Raw genomic sequence first — 20,279 nt, 5'->3', positions numbered from 1 at the left:
CAACGCGAGCAGATAAGGCGTGTCTCCTGCATGGCCCACGAGGGGAGGTGGTGACCAGAGCGTGTGCATGTTCTGTGAGCACTAAGTGGCCTGCCCAAGAAGTGTGTTTGTTTTGGGGTTTTTCTTTGCGTGGCAGGGGAGTGGCTGATGAGGTTTAGAGAGAGTCCTGATCCAGAAGGATTCCCCATCTGTGTGACCTAGGAGTTTACCTCACCTCCCTAAATAATGCTCAGGCCCCAAGCTTGCTTTCATTCCAGTTCAGGGGCCTATGATTCATCCCCTGAAACACTAATTATAACACCCAAGGTCTGCTATGTGCAAAAAAACATCTGTCATTGTTTAAATTTGCTGGCAGGGAGTGTATACAGCATGCAAACCAGCCCGATGATATGCTCCTCCAATGCAAAAATAACAACGCAGGGACTGTTCCAAGGTGAGAAGTGTTCAAGCCCAGAGTTGCCAACTGAGCTTGGTGACCTAGAAGGTGAACAGGTTAGGCCCCTCCATAGTTTATAGGCCAGTTCCTCCTAGCCCCTGCCACAGTACAAGTTACAGGTCTTAGGCTTTTTCTTTCCACCACGAAAAGCATGTTCCGTTTGTTTTTGCCCTGCTGGTTCCCAAGGCCTGGCAGAGGGAGGGGGAGCAGAGTGTGTAATTGCAAACCTCTCATTTATCAGCTTCAGCCGCTTTTGTGTCACTACATGACGTGTACCATTTAGCCAGTTAATCTCCTGCACCTCTTGGAAGTACAGTAATTACCCAGAGAATGCCTCTGACCTGGCAAGAGATGACGAAAGAGCAGTGAAGGCACATCTACCCTTTACGTGCCCAGGAGAATTGTTTACTGACCTCATTCAAACTCAGATCAAAGGCCCTAAAGAACTCAAGCTGAAGATACGGTCTCTTTGTAAGAATCCCATATTTCCACCTAGAAGTGCTGATCTTAAACACACACACACAAATCACTCCAAAGCAAATGAGCCAACAGCAGCAAAAATCTCCCACACGAGCACTGGCCGTCTTACTTCAAACACTCTCGTCGCATCTAATGGACACGATAGTGTATTTGGAGGTTTTTAAACTCTTTAAAGCTTAAGGAACCTAAAAATTAATTTTTTTAGGTAGGAAGCTAGACATGCCGTGCATCATCCAAATCAGAAACGGCATTACTGTGGCAACTTCGGCACACGCAGTTAGGCAAATACACGAGTAATTTCCTGGGCTCCTGGGAACACTATTAAAATGAAGCCTTCACCTGAATTTGGTTTAAGGTTAAAAAGAAGGAGGGGGCGCCTGGGTGGCTCCAGTTGGTTAAGCGACTGCCTTCGGCTCAGGTCATGATCCTGGAGAACCGGGATCGAGTCCCGCATCGAGTCCCGCATCGGGCTCCCTGCTCGGCAGGGAGTCTGCTTCTCCCTCTGACCCTCCCCCTTCTCATGTACTCGCTCTCTCTCATTCTCTCTCTCTCAAATAAAAATAAATAAATAAATCTTAAAAAAAAAAAAAAAAAGAAGGAGGGTGCCTGGGTGGCTCAGTTGTTAAGCATCTGACTTCAGCTCGGGTCAGGATCCCAGGGTCCTGGGATCGAGCCCCACATCGGGCTCCCTGCTCAGAGGGGAAGCCTGCTTCTCCCTCTCCCACTCCCCCTGCTTGTGCTCCCTCTCTCGCTGTGTCTCTCTCTGTCAAATAAATAAATAAAATCTTAAAAAAAAAAACCCCCACAATCATGATACTACAGTGGGGGAAAAAAAGGTTAAAAAGAAGGTGGTTGTTTTTTGGCTTTTTTTTCAAAGTATTATCAAGAAAAACAAACTTGAAAATGTATTTTATTTGGGGGCCTCGGTGCTTACTTATTTTCCTATTTGGTAAAGTCACATTAACCGGCCACAGATGCAAAAGAAAACTTTACGTTAAAAGGAGATTAAAATCCGTGCTAAAAATTTAGAAATCTGAATTGAATAGATTGTGAGGAAAATAATTACCAAAAATGACTCAAGCGGAGAAGAACTTAATTAAACTGACCGCTAGCAATTTCTTCCAAGCCTTCACAGAGCCACTCACTTCCATGATATTTCAACTACTCAAGAGCATAAAACAGATGGAAGGTTTATAAAAGTTTTTATAAAGCTGATGTAATGCTGATATCAAACCCTAAAAAAGAAAACAAGGCCCCAAACACTTCAGAATGGATTGAACCTAGCAGTATGCAGAGAGAATAATACCACGGAGCCACGAGGGATTCATTCCGGAAATTTAAGGATGGCTTTAACATAATGAGTCGATCAAAGTCCTCAAAACATTTGAAAAAAAAAAAAATCCACAACTCGTATTATCTCCCCTGCTTTAAAAAAGCAAAATGCCAAATCTTTTAGTATACGAAGAGTAGTACATTAACATGATAAAGTTTATTCATATAGATACACATATCTACATTTTCGTGGGTCTATATAAAGATATTCTCACGTATATATAACGACAAAGTCATCCTCGTACTTAACTGTTAAATGCTACAAACACTATCAGTAAGTCAAGAAAAATACAAGGATATCTATTGACTTTTTAAAAATGTTCTTGAAGTTCTGGCCAGCGCTATAAGAAAAATAAAAGATAAAAATATTAAAAGGAAGGAGGCAAAGCTATCACTATCCAAGAGTACATGATCAGGGACCTGCAAACCTAGGAGAATATACTGAAGGACTATTAGAATTAACAAAACCCATTACAAAATAAACGTATATTTTTAAAAAAGCTTTAAATACTAGCAACAACCAGTTATGATAGAGAGCAGTGGGAACTATCTAACTAAAACACAAGCTCTGTGTCTTATTCTTGGCTGATTCTCCAGCACCTAGAAGGAGTCTCTGCACAGAATAGGTGCTCAATAAATATTCGCAGAATACATGAGTGAACAAATGCACAATAAGCGCAAAAATACAAAATGATAGAACCAAAATAAAATTACACAGATTCAAGTACCTATAAGAATTTAGCATGTGGGGGTGCCTGGGTGGCTCAGTCGTTAGCGTCTGCCCTGGGCTCAGGTCATGATCCCAGGGTTCTGGGATCGAGCCCCGCATCGGGCTCCCTGCTCGGCAGGAAGCCTGCTTCTCCCTCTCCCGCTCCCCCTGCTGTGTTCCCTCTCTCGCTGTGTCTCTGTCAAATAGATAAATAAAATCTTAAAAAAAAAAAAAAGAATTTAGCATGTGATAAAAATGGAATTTCAAGCCACAATAGACAGGATAGATTATTCCATAAATAGCAACTGAGACTATTAACTGGTTGGCTATTTTTTTATGAAATGTGAGTTATACCTCACACCGTACACAAGAATAAATTCTAGGTACAATAGTTGAACATGATATAGGAGACTTAGGAGAAAAAAAATAAGTAAATATTTGCCTTATCTTAGGCCAGGGAAGGTTTTCCTAAATGTATAAACGAAGGTAGAAAGCTTAAGGGGGAAAGATTTATTTTTCTAGTTTCTGCTACATAAAAATAAAAACCTGCGGCATGTCAAAAACACCATAAACAGTAAAAGACATACAATAAATGGGGGGAATACTTGCAAAGTATTAATACCTTTTTATATAAAGTGTTATAAAGCTCTAAGAAAAGGATAATCAATCAATAAGAAAAAAAACTGAAAAGGTTAGGATGCAAATAAGAGGACATGGCCAACAAACAAATTGAATCATCCTAACAAATGTTAAATATGAAGATTGGGCTGAGGTCTTTTTTTCCCCAATCAACTTGGAAAGTGTTAAAACTAACTTCTAGTGTTAGGGAAGATTCAAGAAAGTGGCATTCATACACTGCTCGTGGGAGAAAAGGCCAATTGCTAGGAATTTATCCTAAAGATGTGCCAAACACTTACGCACAGAAGTGTCTGTTGTATCATTTATCTTCCTTGACTTTAGGCATTATAAATTTAATATAGGCTTGTTATAAAAAAGTTAGCCAGTTCAAACCAAGGCACTGTACTATACCTACGGTTCTATGCCTTTCTAAATTTAAGATATCATGAAACCTTTATTCTTTTAAATAGATACATAGTGAATCAATGTACTGTTATGTAAAAATAACTTATTTAAGGAATCTCCTTAAATAATTACAACAGTAGGTACTGACAACTTGTTACTGTTATAAACAAAATCAACAATCACCATCCTTTAAATTTTTTCTTTGCATATTTAGGCAAGTATTTATGTAGCATATATATCAAAAAGTAGAACTGATGACCCAAGTTATGCCCACTTAAAATTGATAGCTACTGCCATATTGACTTCCCCAAAAGTTGTATCAATTTATATTCCTAACAATAGTGTGTGGATTCTTCATTAACGGTGAGAAATGGGGAAAATTTATGTGGCCAAAAGGGGTTTCAAAATAGGTTAAGTTATAGTAAATATAGTCAAGAGATTACTTGCCAGCCACTAAGAATGATGTAATGACACTAAGAATGAATGTTTAATAACATAAAAATATTATGAAGGTTAAGTTGCAAAAACAATTAAGTTAAATAGTGTGAGTCCATCAGAAATCATAGATGCTTTCAAAGAATATCTACGTATACATTCATCCATAGGCTGTATAACAAAATGTCAATCACGGTTATCGTTGGGTGGTAGAAATACAGGTCATTGAAACATTTTTTTCTCTTACGCTTTCCAGGATTTTCCAAATGGTCTAGAGGAAAAAAATGTTTTTGTAATCATTAAAAACACTAAATCCTAATCTTTTTAAAATAATTATTCTGAAGACTAATTGCATCTTTGTTGGAATTTATATGCAATCACCCTTCATTATCACAATGAAGAGTTTTTCTGTACAAATGTTAATTAACTATGTGGCCAAATGTTTGCCAACTGAGTCTCCACTTGGGAGAAACCAGGACGGGACACCCCAAGGGGGTCATCAAGTGCTGAGTGGTCCCCTCTGAGGCTCCACCTGTTCTCTAGATAGGCCAAGGGCAGAGATGAAGACCTCGGATCTTTGCCTCCAAAGAGCCCTCAAACTACTAGAGAGAACAAGCACCAACCAATATCAATCCGAGGCAGGACCTGGAGGGACCAGAACTCTACTGCTACGGTTCCCAGCCAGAAAAGTTAACATATTCAAAGATTAAAACCAAAAAAGGCAAGGCATTAGCAGGCTGGTGTTCGGTGAGTTATACAAGCTTGTTACACAAAGCAGGTATATGTACATCCCTTCTTGAGGAAGTCCTTAACCATCTCTCCACAAGTACTTGAGAAATGCAAACACTAGGGTGGGGGAAGCTGAAAGCTTTTCATGGTAAAGAAGGGGACAAGAAAAAAGTAAAAGCAAAAATGCTGAGCACAGAATTCACTTGACTGGGGAAAGACTCCATGTAAAATTGTGTTTCCTCTGACTTAAGGGGAAAACAAAAAAGGCACTAGCAAAAACATAAAATTCCATTTCAACAAACTTCCAACTTTTTCTAAGCCCAGGTGACTACTCTTTAAGTCATATTCAATACAACCAATTCATAATGTCTCAAAAGACTACCCAGATATATTTAATTTTTTTAAAAAAGATTTATGAGAGCACAAGCATGTGTGAGTGGGGGGTGGGAAGGGAGGGGCAGAAGGAAAAGATCTCAAGCAGACCCCCCACTGAACAAAGAGCCCAATCTTTCCACATGGGGCTCCACCCCAGGACCCTGAGATCATGACCTGAGCTGAAATCAAGAGTCTGTCGCTTAACCAACTGAGCCACCCAGGTGCCCCAAGACTACCCAGATTTTTAGAGCTCATCTAAAGGGAATGTGCCTTGTACTTGAAGAGTTCCTAAGAGATGGGTCTGGTAGCCTGGATTTTAGGCTTTCCTGATTTTTATGAAAGATTTTTATACTTGACATTTCACAAGGAGGAAAAAAAAGCATAACAAAACCAGAAGTCACTGTAAAAGTACTCGAATTCTCTATCTAGATTCAATTTTTAAAAATATTTTATTTACTTAGTGAGAGAAAGTGAGTGGGAAGAGGGGCAGATGGAGAGAGAATCTCAAGCAGATTCTGCGCTGAGCACAGAGTCCAATGCAGGGCTCCATCTCATGACCCCGAGGATCTTCACCTGCGCGCACCCAAATCAAGAGTTGGATGCTTAACCGACTGAGCCTCCCAGGTGCCCCTAGATGCAATCTTAACCGGGTTAGCCTTTAGCACAGAATTAAATTTATACTTTAAATTGAGGTGATGAAAAATAGTTGAGGGGCACCTGGGTGGTTCAGTTGTTGGGCATCTGCCTTCGGCTCTGGTCGTGGTCCCAGGGTCCTGGGATCGAGCCCTGCATCGAGCTCCTTGCTCAGCTGGGAGCCTGCTTCTCCCTCTCAACTCCCCCTGCTTGTGTTCCCTCTCTGTCTCTCTCTCTGTCTCTGTCGAATAAAATCTTTAAAAAATAGTTGAAATGGCAGCAAAACAACGGTCAATTTTTGGCAACCCCCTAAAATAAAGTGTGACATGCTTAGTGTTGGTCAGTCAGCTTAAGTCTAATAACAAAGGACCATCACATTTTCCAGGGGCAAAGAACAAGAACACTTATGACAAGAGATCTCAGCAAGAGTTCTTACTCTGCTCTGGTCAGCAAGACAGACTGCAGAAGCACCTTTAATAATGGCTCATAAATCCACAGCAGCATTCATAAATGTCAGAACAGACTTTAGATAAAATGCAACTGGCTAAGCCAGAAGCTTCCCTAACAGCAACTGGCTGAAGAGCGGCGGTTCTCCAAGTGTCCCTCTCTTCTCCTCCCTACCAGTGGCATAAGCCACACCTGGACGCTTGTCAGACACGCAAACCCTCCCACCTCATGCAGGACAACCTGGTTTGCCAAGCCCTCCAGGTGGCTGGGATTTGAGGGCACTGCTGTGGAAGGTCCTACAGTGGTTTTACGCATGAAACCAAGCACAAGATGCCCAATTCAGTGTGTCAGGCTTGTCCCGTTTTGGCTGACCCAAGCTCCACTTCCCATTGCCCATCCCTTTCAGTGGGCAGCCCAAAGAGTAGGACTTTGTTCAAGCACACTTTCAAAAGGCCCTTAGAGATAGGTCTAATGGAAAAGTCAGCTAGTTTTCCTATGTTACCATGGTAACAGGAAGCATCATTTACTCCTGTAAGAAAGGTCCCCTTTGCAGGGGACACGGAATATTTACAGAAAGATCTCTTTATCCTAGGAAACCAAGTTTTGGAAAAGCAAATATGGGAAACTTAGCCTCTAAGGCTTCCATATACACCTCTACAGCCCATGTTCTAAGTGAACTTTCCCTAATTATGGCTGCCAATAAGGAAAACATGTGTCCTGGGCAAACCTCCACTGTCTACTCTGAAAGACATTTCCATGTAATGGAGAAGAGGACTGTCTTCGTTCACGTCCCCTACTGGTCCCTCGGTCCCAAATCCACAGGGACAGGGGCCGGCTTCATCTCTACCCATCCTTAATGACACTTAAGTGTCCTAGGATCCTTCTTTAGGCTACACTCAGTCCTACTGGGAGCTGCCATAAACATAATAATGTTTATTTCTGGATTTTAAAATCAATTTCATTTTGTGTGTAGTTCTTTATTTGTATAGTTTATAAATAGCTTCTGTATTTACCATCTCATCTGATTCTCATAACAACCTATGAGGGGGCTGCAGTTTTATTATTCCCACTAAAAAAACTGAAACTTAGTGGTGACTTCAATAAACTGACCATTGAATATTGAGGAAATACAAATGTTTTGCATCAAAAATTATAGAATTCATGATGTCCTCCCCCTCCAAATTCCAAATTTGCTTGAATTGGTATCTGCCAAATGAGACTCACTAAAATCGTTAAGTAGGTTTCTAGGTTAGGTGATATTTCCTGGCTTAGGAAGGGTGGAGAGCTGAAAGGTAAGACAGACAAACTCTCCCAACTACAGAATGGACAGAACCTGCTAGGACATCTGGAATTCTATGGGGTTCAAAGTTACAACAATGATGATGGCACTAAGATTTTTTCAACTCTTACTACAAGACAGGCGCCATTCTATGTTCATTAAATAGGTTTAACCACCCTATTAACAGCACCATTTTACAGATGAGAAAAACAAGGCACAGAAAAGCTAAGTAACTTGCCCGAGATCACACATCTTGCTCCCTGCTCACAAGGAGGATGTGGGACTGGAGGTGCCAAGCCCCTGTGAGGTGTGCCTGGCCAATGACGGAAATATGACGTGGAGGACAGCCACCACAGGAACCTGGATGATGTTTCCAGTGTTGCCATTTAAGCAACAGTCTCTGCATGCTCTCCGCCAAAACATCAATCAACGCTCAGGTTCCAAGTAATCAGGAGCATCAGCTGAAACTCCAAACAACCCGTTCCTTTTCAGACTGTTCCTACAAAGGCTGGGAAGGAGGGGAGAGATCTTGATTTTCTAGATTTGCTGATTTGCCTGGAACTGCCTTCAACTAATTTAAGAAAAATTAGAGAGGAAAGCAGCACTGGAGGAGATGTGCAAATTAAAGATGCATGTGGCATTGATGAGTGCTAGTTAGTAATCTAGCAGAAAGTGAGGTGGGAGGCAGAAGTTGTAGTCAATGATCAGAGCGAATGGCTTTTTTTTTTTTTTTTAAGAAACAAAAAACTGGTATTCCTGCCTTCTGCTTTTTTCCAACTGCTTATATTTTGGAATTGTATGAGCCAGTTTTTACATATTGATCAATCTTTCTAGGTTTACACATTTTTTCTCAAGGAAGGAAACAAAGATCAGGCTCAACTCTTAGGCAAAAAGGAAAAATAACATGATGAGTGCAAGCAGTCTTCATGGGCAAGGGTAGTATGATGGGGGGCAGGGCAACTTTCAAAGGTGCCCTCAAATTTGCACACCTTCATCATTTCCTGCCTCCAATTTTCATCGAATAACCTAAGACCACCTTGAGATCCTAGGAGTCCACCGGAAAACCCAATTTAACAAGTTTTGAGGTAGTCCATATAATCTCTCCTTCAAGAAAAGTCCCAAAACTGGGAAAGGGGACTATAGTGACCACAGCTGGGTGACATTTCAAACCCTCAGTCCTCCCACACTCTAATAATCCTGACCCCACTGCTTACTAACTGTGGGCCTTGAGCGCTTCCTTTTCTTCCTCTGTAAAATGGGGATAATACCTTCTTCTTCAGGTTGGCGTGAAGAATAAATGAATCCATGGAAACCACTTAGAACAGTGCCTGGCACGGAGTAAGTGTTCAAATAGCATTAGCTATTATGACTGTTACTACTAGAATTTGCAACACACACTACAAAGGCACCCGCAAATAGGAGGCTTCTGAGGTATCGGTCATGTTTTGTGGCTTTAAAAAAAATCGAAAATCGGAACAACCGTCAATACAAAAAACGTTAAAAGGGTTCTGGAAAAAGGGAGTGGGGGGAAGCCGCCAGAATCATGCCACCTGTTGGTGAGTTTCAGGTGAGGGTACAGCTCAGAGCACTGAGTTCCACTACTGCCCCCGTTTCCCCCGTTCTCGATCAGCGTTTCACGCGCAGGATCACAGGCGGCTCCGTGAGCCCCCTGAAACTGAACACGAACTGGGTGAGGCTGTGGCTCTGGGCATTCTGGGGACGGGGGGCGTTCCATAGCTCTTCTCAGGCTCCAATAAATTCTCCAGGTAGGAGCAACTTGCTTTACGGGGTAAACTCAGGGCATATCGACTGAGGAATTCATTTCACGGAAGCTGCACCAATAAACCTGGACACCTGGGCTGTCAGGCGCCTATCTCAACACCACAGAGGCCGGGCGCTGAGAGGGGCGAGAGACGGGCGGCCCGCGCACGGCGCTGCACCCCTTACCACTTACACGCAGACCTGTGCACTTCACCGCGGAAAAACTCAAGGGCTTCACAGACGAGACCCAGGTTTGCCGGGTTTAACTTCCCCTCCCTTCCCCCATCTCCCGTTCCCTTCCAAGAACAAACTCAAAGGAAACTGGCAACGCTCCGTCTAGGGTTTCACTCCTGCCCTCGGCTGACACTTCAACCACTTCTCCCAGGGAAGTTAATTAAAAGAACAATCCGCACAAAAACCCAAAACATACCCCAAAGCTCGAGAGCTCCTAAAGTTAGAAGACTGAGGGCGCCTCTGCTGATTGTGACCATCTCTCCGTCACTGGAACTCAGGGCTAGGCAGGGGGTACGACAGGGAAGCAGGCAAGGTCCCGCCGTAGGGTCTGACGCCGGCCGCCCTCTCCGCATCTACGCTCACCGCCGCCCGTGTAGACGGGCTTGGTTGGAGACAGCCAGGTATATGCAGGTAGGTGTGAGCAAGTGTAAGAACACACAGCCGCGGCGGATTAAAGTTCAAGCCCGTTCACACACCGCTTCCCCTTCCCCTGCCGGCGTTCTCACGCACGGCCAGGGTAGCCACTCCCCGGGGAAAGCCTGGGCGCTCGACGGCCCCCTCTTCGGAATGGGCTCCCCAAATCCTTAGGAAGCCCTCGTGACTCCCCTTGCCCCCCAGCCTCCAATCCCTGAAAAGCATGAGCCTCCCTTGACTCTCCCAGGCGGGCGCAGAAAACCCCCGGGAAGAGAAATGGAGGGGCCAGGGGAAAGCGGGGTGTCGCCGAGGGCAGGTGGCTCGGGGCGCGCAGCAGGCAGCGTACATACCCAGCGCGAACAAGGCGAGCTGTCCAGCCGAGGGGACCATCTTTCGGGCGGCGGGCAGCAGGCGCTCCAGCCTCCTGCCCTACCTGCGGTGCCCGAGTGGCGAAGCGGCGCCGCGCTGCGGGGGAAAAAGGCGCCGGCGAGGCAAGGCCAGCCCCCGGCGCGGGCGGGCGGAGGCAGGACCGAGCGCTCGCTGCTGCGCTCACCCTGCTGCGCGGCCGGCCGGGCGGAAATGGGAAGGCGGTTACCGTCACCTCTCCGCCACTCGGCGATCGGGCCACGCCGGACCACCCTCCCACCCGGGTGGGGGTGCCCCCCTACGGCCACAGGGGGTGGGGGTGTGGGGCGGGGGGCGGGGACGCCGCGCGCACCGAGCAGGGCGCGGGCGGCGGGCGGGGCGGGGCGAGCGGGGAATCTCGGAGCCCCGCCGCGCGAGCCCGGCACCCCGGCGGACGGGAAGGCAGGAAGCGCCCGACTTCAAACACCACCCTCAGACTAGCCGCGCGGTGCGGCCGCCGTGGAGCTCGAGCGTCCGGGCGCGGTGGTCGCTTCCAGGCTCGGCGCGGGGGAGCGGAGCCGCGCGGGCGTCTGGCACCTGCGCGGACGGCCGCTGCTGGGGGTGGGGTGGGGGGGCTCTCCCGGCAGGGGACTGGGGACGCGGCCCTGAACGGGACCGGCGAGCTTCGTCCGCCGCCTGCCAACACTTGGTCCAAGGAGAGGGCTCCTCAGAATCAAGAGAAGAATTTGTTAAACCAGGTTTCCCACCTGCACCCCTATCCCGGTAGAGAATTCTCGATTCTAGTGATGCCGGCCTCCAGGGCACATTGTTAAGATCAGCGGGCTTTCGTTTATCTGGCCTGGGATTAATAATGAAGATGGGTCTCTAAGGGTACCTGGTTATCCACCATTAGTACCACCCCAGTCCACCCCACCCCACCCCGCCACAGGCAGCTGGGGCCAAGAATAGGGTAGCATGCAATAAGGGGGCCAAAGAGAGGGATGTATGGGCTGGAACCATCTAGGTGGCTCTTTCAGGATTTGTGGCTTGGAGCTGGCCCCTGGTGCTGGAATTAGGGCAAGTGGAGGGGACAGAGGGAAGACATTCTGGGTAGAGAATGGAGGACCCATAGGTTTCTTGGGGACCATCCCAAAGTTCCCTGAGGACGGTCCGTAGGGGACAGTATGCCCCCAAGAAGCAGTGACCCATCTTATTTTCCAGATGCCCCAAGCTGAGGGACTAAATCTCTTCTCTTGACCCCTCCAGCCTGTCTGCTTAGGGTAGACCCACTTTCCTTGGGTGGGTGGGCCGGGGGGGGGGGGGGGGGGGGGGGGGGGGCATCTCTTGCTGCTTTCTTGGCCTAAAACTCAAGACTCTCAGGGTTGACTTTTGTTAAGTTTGTTTCATATGAGCAGAGGGGCCTAGTTTGGAAAAGGAGGCATCAGGCCATTGGCCTCAACATTTGGCAGGAAACACCAGTGTAGAAAGGGATTTTGAAAATAGCCTAAATTTACTTTGAGAAACCATTCCTTTCAATACATTTGTCAGAGGATACTTTGCTGTTCTTTCAACCCTTAATAATCTGCAGTGATGGTTGTGTGGTAAGTCCTGGAGTACAGCTTTTCCTGTGTCCACACCATGCCTGCACAGGGTAAACACACACACACTCTTTAGTAAGTGATCCCTGACTCCCTTCAGTGCCCACCTCCTTCAGGCTGGTGTTGACCTGTTCTGGTGGCTCTTCTGTCTCCTTCCTAGACTGGCCTGCCTTGGTTACAGGAGGGAAGAAATCAGTTTTCAATGTCCTATCTCCTGTTCTCCAGGACCCCCGGGTAGGACTGGAGAATGGACCCGTCATCTTGTTCCCCGCTAGGGTGCACACATCAAGTTCACTATGGCTGAGAGCTAGCTGCCCAGTCTGGCAAGAGTCAGGTTCAGCAGTCTCCCCTTCTCTGCCCCCTGCCCACACACAAAGTCGTGGGTGGGGGGGAAGTAGCAGCAGAATCAAACCAATGAGCTTGTCCCCTTCAGGACTGTAAAATCTCTTTAATCAAGAGATAATTTGATATCTTGTAAACTAAAGAGTACTCCAATCAAAGTACATCTCATGCTTTGAAATCCTTAATTCTCCACCAACATGTTCAAGAGCCCATCCACATCTACGGTTTTATAAACCTTCCAACTCATTTGTGTCAAACAGATAATCAGCCTTTTCTTACAAAACATTTACAACATTTTTTTGTAAACTGAATTGAGATCATTTTTGAACATTTATTTATAGAGCTGGGAGGAAACTTCATATCCTAAAATGTGAACATTCTGCCTTGAGCATCTTCTATGTCTCATTCAATCCTCATAACAACCTTATGAGATAGATTCCATCTTCCTGTTATTTGAAAATAATTGAGACCTAGAGAATTTAGTAAATACCCAGAGTCACAAAGCCTGCAAGTGGCAGAGCCCGATTCTGAAAGCACAACGAGCTGGTTCCCAGTATGATGTGTTGGCTTCTCTGCCAAGCTGCCTCAGTTTCCACATTTTTAATAAGGATAATACTGAACTCATAGGGTTGATGTGAGGACTAGATGCAAAAATCTATCTGCATGCTTAGCACAGTATTTGTTATCAAAACTTAAAGCTATTGTTGAGACCTGTCGGTGGACATACCTTGCCCCTCTCTCAATTTCCTAGCATTATCCTTATTTTATCATTTCCCTACCACTTCCTTTGCTCACGCCTGCCATGTGAGTGTCTCTTCCTATGGGGATAGTTTCACAGGTTCCTCAGGAGCTATGAATTTGGTTTTTCAGCCTGTGGTGTAAGAGCAATGAGGGGGGAAAATTACAGGATGTGATTTAAAGTCAAGAAATCATTTTTTCCTAAAGAATGGTGTGATGTTTTGGTATTTTAGCAGTATGGAATACGTTGCTCTCTGAGCTGTGTGAAGTTCTAGCATTCTTCGCCTATAGACTTGGCAGCTGTCTCGACAGGCCACTGAAGGTCCTGTTTCTGTGTGCATGTGGTGCCTGATGAGTATGTGGCCTTCCCACTATGAATATGCTTGGGCTGCCTTTGCACACACTTGCTTCAGCTGGCCTTGAGCTCCAGGACAGTCCCTTCTGTCCTAAGCCAATGACAGCCCCTCCTCCCTGTGCAAACAAGAGAACTATGTTATGCTCTACTCAGTGGCTGGTAAAATGCCCCTGTCAGTTTTCCCTTTCCTTTCTTCTACATACTTATTACAGAGCATATGTTTAAAGAGTCCCTTTCTTCACTGTAATCAGCCTCCCCCTCTTTCCTGATTCATCTGGGAAGTGATTGTGGGCCCACAAGCACCAGAGTCTTCCCTGGATGATTCAAGCCAGCTGAGCTTACTGTTGAGCTTGGCAATCACCCAAGATATTAGTGAGTAAATGGCCTGGACATTCTTAGGAAGTACAGCTATGGGCCACAGCACTGACGGATTGCAATTCCTGCAGACAAGCTTTCAGAGCAATGACCAGAGCTGGCTTCAGGGGGCTGTGGGACCTTCCTTGGTGGCAGCAGTGGACAGAGGCTCAGAGTGAAACCAGGAAAGGGTGCCTGACCCAATAGGATGGCAAAGGTCAGATATCATGTGTGTATGAGAGAGAGAGAGAGAGAGAGAGGTTTTATAAAGAACTCTGGAGAACTGTGTTTAGACAGAGTGAGGAGATTTTACTGTATCAAGGGATTTAGGAACAGAAATCTAATCCAAGGTAAGGTATTGTCCAAGTATCAGCCCCCTCTGCAACCTCAGCTATTAGTATATTCCTTACCTCTAGTCAGAAGAAAAATAGGAAACCTTGTGCTGAGTCCATTTTTAGTTTTCATCAGCATAATGGGCAGGGTATGAATCCATGAGAGACATTTCCTTTGTCCCTCAGCTACCTGGGTGATTTTCATGGCCAATGTTGTCCGAAGACTGGTTTGACCTTCTGCTTAATGTCTTTCACGCCCCACAACCCCACCCCAGGTCTCCAGTCTACCAGTAGTAGAAGTCTGGAGGTTGATGGTTCCATCGGTGGTCCAAGCAGCTCCAGGTAGAAGTCTGGAGGTTGATGGTTCCATCGGTGGTCCAAGCAGCTCCAAGACATCAAGGCACTGGTCAGTGTCTAAGACTCGGAGTAGCCCGCTGGCTGTTACGACTAAAGACATCATTTCTCATGCAGCCTGTGAACCGCCTAGATGACAAGGATGCAGTAGAGGTACCCAGAAGATTCAGCCCAGCTGATGTCAAACCATCCCATCAAGCACGCTTGGAGGCAGAAGAACTATGCCTTTAATCCTGTCTTTGCTGCTGTCCCCCTAGCAGCCATACCTTTCTGAGAAGATTGCCCCCAGAATTCTTAGGAGTGTGGAGGGGAAAGTCTGAAATCAAATGCCTAGAAATCTTTAGGCAAGTAAAACTAACAATGTTGCAGGAAATAGGGTAGTGATGATCCAGGTAGACAACAGGGAGCCAGGGAAAAGAAAACAGAAGGAACTGAGGAAGGAGGAATCAAAGGAAGAGAGTTACAAAGGAGACTTAGGATTTGTTTTTCAATGATGGCTCAATTTGCCTGATAAACTCAAGAAATTCTCCCCAAGCTCAGAGTAAAAGGACACAAGAAATTATGAGAGAGAAGATTTGAGAGCGAGAAAGACAAAACCAAGACATTAGAAATCTTTTTCATAGGGTGCCCAGCAAGGGAACATAGAGCTGATAGTGGAGAACCAGTTCTCGTACCCCAGATGGGAGGGGTTAGTGATTACAGGAGGGGCTATACCTCCCATAGGTCTGTAAGGTGGAGGGGACTTTGTCTAAAGAGCCTATGAAAGGTGCAAGGAAAGACTTCCATTCTGTGACATTTAAACCCTCACACTGAACTTCTCATCCTGCCTTTCTTCCCAACTCCCATTGAAACAGTCAAAGGAAAATGATAGGGGAAAATCTGTCATTGTTCAGAACTGAACCAGGATTACACCCACATACCAGACATTTCAACGAATTTCTGTGAGACTAAATGCAGATGAAACAAGTTTAAGAGAAGTGTTTGACAACCTTCAATTCCCCTCACAGACAAGAACTGCCTCTCCAGGGAGGGACCCCCACCAGAACCAAGTAATGTTCCCAAAGTTGGCTGTGACAAGGGCTGTGGACAAAATTAATCCCAGGAAAGTTGGGAGGGGCAATCCCCTTCCTCTTGAAGCATCCAGAAAGGGCCCAGGTACGGGGGTGCACCCAGGGCAGGGGGCCCACTGGGGGGCTCACATTTGATGCCTGGCACAAAGAGAACGTTGCCAAGGGGGCAGTGGTGAGGACAGCCAAAGTGGCTCCCAGTTAGCTTGACGTGGTTACAGGCAGGGGAAAGAAATGCTTTAATATGAAGGCGAAACTGCTCTTTTGAAAGTCTCCACAGACAACTGGCTTTTAATTGTTTTCTTTCATCCATTCATTCTATGACAAGCCTGTTATGTTCCAGGCACTGAGTTAGGCACTCGGGATTCAACAATGGCCAAGTAAAGTGTTCTCTACTTTGTGAAGCCACTCAGAAGAATTCAGCTTACCTCAGGAAAAAAAAAATTATCTTTGTATTTGCTACATAGATGCCAAAGACAACAAAAGAATATGCATGGGGGGCGCCTGGGAGGCTCAGTTGGTTAAGCAACTGCCTTTGGCTCAGGTCATGATCCTGGAGTCCCAGGATAGAGTCCCACATGGGGCTCCCTGCTCAGCGGGGAGTCTGCTTCTCCCTCTGACCCTCCCCCCTCTCATGCTGTATCTCATTCTCTCTCTCAAATAAATAAATAAAATCTTAAAAAAAAAAAAGAATATGCATGGGATTTTGAGGCAGAAATGATTGTGACACAAATTTCTGTTTCTCACCAAGGTATCTTAGACAAACAGCTCTAAAAACATAAACCATTCGGACACCACCCAACTGAGGAAAAAAAAAAAATGACTCCACAGAAAGTGTTCCAACAAAGCAAATAAACTCAATAATGCAAGAGAAATGGTATAAAAGAAATGGCAGTGAATGATGAAAGCAGAACCTAACGAAGCTAATGCCTGATTTTTAATACATTGTGGCATGCAGTGTTGGATACTGGGAGGATGCACATTTTCTTTCCCTTCCTACTAACAGAATCCCAATTTTGTGTGATTGACAACGTGCCCTGACGCAGAGGATGAAGCAAGATAATTCATTGCCCATTGTTGATGTTTGGCCTAGGGCTGGGTACATGACTGAGATCTGACCAACAAAATGTCAGAGATGGGGTGCCTGAGAGGCTCAGTCAGTTAAGTGCCCGACTCTTGATTTTGGCTCAGGTCAAGATCTCAGGGTCATGAGATCAAGCCCCACGTCGGGCTCTGTGGTAGGTGTGGATCCTGCTTAAGATTCTCTCTCCCTCTCACTCTGCCCCTCCCCCCTCAAAAAGAAATGTCAGGGAAAATCTCTTGTCAGGCTTCTTAGGGAGGAATTGCTTCGTGATAAATACAGGCAGTGAGGTGCCCTGACCTCTCTTTCTGCCTTGAAGATGGTTGTTTAGGGATGAAGTATCTTGAGTATGACAAATATCTTGTGACCACAAGGAGAAGGCCAAGAGAATCTCCGAGATGCCCACATAGCACCTTGACATGTAAGAGCTGCTGAACCAACCTGGACCTGCCTCCCTTCTCCCTCCTTTCTATACCCTATAATTAAATGCCCTTAATGTCTGAGCCACTGTTATGGAGTCTGATATATGAAGTTGAAGGTATGGTTGGAAATTTAACAAAACTATTGAAGATAATTCTTTTTTTTAAAAAGATTTATTTATTTGGGGGGGGGCAGAGAGTCTCAAGCAGACTCCACGCTGAGCTCAATGCAGGGCTCGATCTCACGACCCTGAGATCATGACCTGAGCCAAAATCAAGAGTCAGAGGCTCAACCAACTGTACCACCCAGGCACCCCACAAAGATAATTCTTGAAAGAAAACATACATGCATTGGTTAGGAGTTGGGATTAAGTCATAATAATTATCTAAATCTAAAGGCCCAGGTTACTATAGAAACTGAGGGGACAGGGTGGCATAGAAGAAGGGGCAGTAAAAATGTGCTTATTTTGTCCTTTTTCATTGAAGAGCTACTGTGAAATTCTTTTCTTTGATAGATACATAAGTTCATTAAAAAATTTAAATGTAACTAGTAATAGAATAAAAATAGAATATGTAGCACCCAAATTCCTGAGGAAAAAAGGGAGGAGAGGTAGAGGGAGAGAGAGATTGAGTTAGTAAGAAAGGTGAAAGCCAGAAAGCATATATGTGATCAGATGGTAGAAGTAAGCATACATGTGTAAGTGTTCCCATTAAACATTAATAGTTTTAACTCAACTTTTAAAAGACAAAATCCAACTAGAGGCTTTTAAGAAACATACTCAACGGTGATATAAAAAAGCAAAAACAATTGCCCTGTAAATGCAAACCAAAAGAAATCCGGTGAAGTAATATCATTATGAGAAAACAAAAATTTGTAGCAAAAAAAAAAAAAAAAAGGAGTTGGTCTCTAAACAGGATTATTTTGGTCAAAACTATTAGAAATATAGGGAGAACTACAAAGACAAATTATAATCCATTTGTGTGGCAGACTGTCACATTAATGGCCCCCACTGAAGCATATTTCTCATTACTCATGGCCTTGGATAGTCCCTTCCCATACCAAATTGGGTTTGGCCATGTGTCTTGCTTAGTTCAGTGGGACTTTAGTAAATAGGATGGTGCAAGCAGAGATTTAAAAACACTCTTGTGCATTAGAGCTTGCTCTCCTGGAATGTTTCTGCCATCATGGGTAGAAGAAGTACAGTCTAGTCTACTAGGGGATGGGAAGGCACATGGAGCAGAAACGAGCCACCATTCCTTAACCTAGCCCCATCTGGTCTACCAGTTGAATTCAGCTGTAAGAGGGAAACCAGCCAACTCACAGAAGCATGAAAAATAATAAAATGTCATTGTTTTCAACCATAAATTTTGAGGTGGTTTGTTATGCAGTAACAGATAATGGATATGTTTTATGAAACCTGAATATTTCTTTTTGTCCATGGCACCTCAGAAGGGTAAAAATGAGGTGAGGTCAGGATGAATTTGAATAATTTATCTAATACAACTAATTTAATATATACAGATCAAGATTTCCTATCCTGCAAATATAAATACATTCCTTTCAAATATTCTTAGAAGATATTTAAGAATCAATTGTATCCTGACCCTCAAATGAAACCTTAATAAATTCCAAGAAGAAAAAACTGTTTAGGCTATAGTCATTAACTGTAATACAATTAAAATAGAACTTAATGACAAAAGGACATTTTATATACAATCACTTGGAAATGAAATTTTTTTTCCTAAATTACTCTTGGATCCAAGAGAAAATTAAAATTATGCTACAAAGTAAGTGATGAAACAAAATCAAAACATTTGGGATTCAGCTGAAGCTATGCAAAGAAAAATTTGTAGCCACAAATTTTCTTTTATTATTAAGAAATAATAAATTAAATGAAGTAACAATTTAACTAAAATAGAAATTAAAAAAAGAAAAATCTAAGGAAGGCAGAAATATACGGTCACAATTAAGGCACAAATTAATGAATTAAGAAAAGCAAAAATCAGAGAATGCAAGAGCATTTTTGAGGAAAAATAGTAAAAGCATGGCAAGACTAGTCGTGAAGAGTGAAGAGGAAAAATTGTACAGTGTTGGGAATGAGAAGTGGGATAGAACATATGCAGAAAAGATTTCTTAACTATAAGAATAGAGTATAACTCAATGAATTTGAAAAACCTCATTAAAATGATTCACTTTTCTAGGAAGTTATAAATGCCAAATTGGCTTAAGAAGAAGTAGAAACTTGAAAAGACTAATAATCAGGGAAAAAAGGGAAAAGTTGTTAAATAATTACTCCATGAAAGTGTATTTCGGGGCGCCTGGGTGGCTCAGTTGTTACGCGTCTGCCTTCGGCTCAGGTCATGGTCCCAGGGTCCTGGGATCGAGCCCCGCATCGAGCCCCGCATCGAGCCCCGCATCGAGCCCCGCATCGGGCTCCTGCTCGGCGGGAAGCCTGCTTCTCCCTCTCCCGCTCCCCCTGCTTGTGTTCCCTCTCTCGCTGTGTCTCTCTGTCATATAAATAAATAAAATCTTTAAAAAAAAAAAAAGACAGTATATTTCTTTCAGCCCTCGAGGAATTTAATGCCCTTGCTTTTTAAAATGGTCTTCCTTCCTCCCTCCCTTCCAAGATTTTATTTATTTATTTGAGAGAGAGAGAGCAAGAGAGCACAAGCAGGGGAGCAGCAGAGAGGGAGAAAGGCTCCTGGCTGAGCAGGGAGCCCGTTTCAGGGCTCAATCCCAGGACCTGGGATCATGACCTGAGCCGAAGGCAGACACTTAACCGATTGAGCCACCCAGGTGCCTCTTTCTTTCCTTCCTTCCCTTCCTTCCCTTCCTCCCCTTCCTTCCCTTCCTTCCCTTCCTTCCCTTCCTCTTTCTTCCTTCCTTCCTTCCTTTCTCTCTCTTTCTTTCTTCTTTCTTTCTTTTTCTTTTCTTTCTCTTTCTTTCTTTTCTTTCTCCCTCCTTCCTTCCTTCCTTCCTTCCTTCCTTCCTTCCTTCCTTCCTTCC

General features: G+C 44.6%; 1 protein-coding gene across 1 annotated transcript in view; it reads right to left on the bottom strand.

Moving 5' to 3' along the window:
- TGFA (transforming growth factor alpha) overlaps nt 1-10,763 on the bottom strand; it is a 104,881-nt gene extending 94,118 nt beyond the window's left edge. Inside the window, exon 1 of the mRNA XM_021699091.1 lies at nt 10,638-10,763. Within this exon, the coding sequence (XP_021554766.1) occupies nt 10,638-10,677 (40 nt within the window). The 5' untranslated portion in view covers nt 10,678-10,763. The remainder of the gene's footprint in view (nt 1-10,637) is intronic.
- Nucleotides 10,764-20,279: the final 9,516 nt, after the last annotated feature.

The sequence above is a fragment of the Neomonachus schauinslandi genome, chromosome 10 (genome assembly GCF_002201575.2).
Source record: "Neomonachus schauinslandi chromosome 10, ASM220157v2, whole genome shotgun sequence".
In the NCBI taxonomy this organism is placed as follows: domain Eukaryota; kingdom Metazoa; phylum Chordata; class Mammalia; order Carnivora; family Phocidae; genus Neomonachus; species Neomonachus schauinslandi.
The sequence above is the reverse complement of the archived record's forward strand: the minus strand, read 5'-3'. Positions and strand labels throughout refer to the sequence as shown.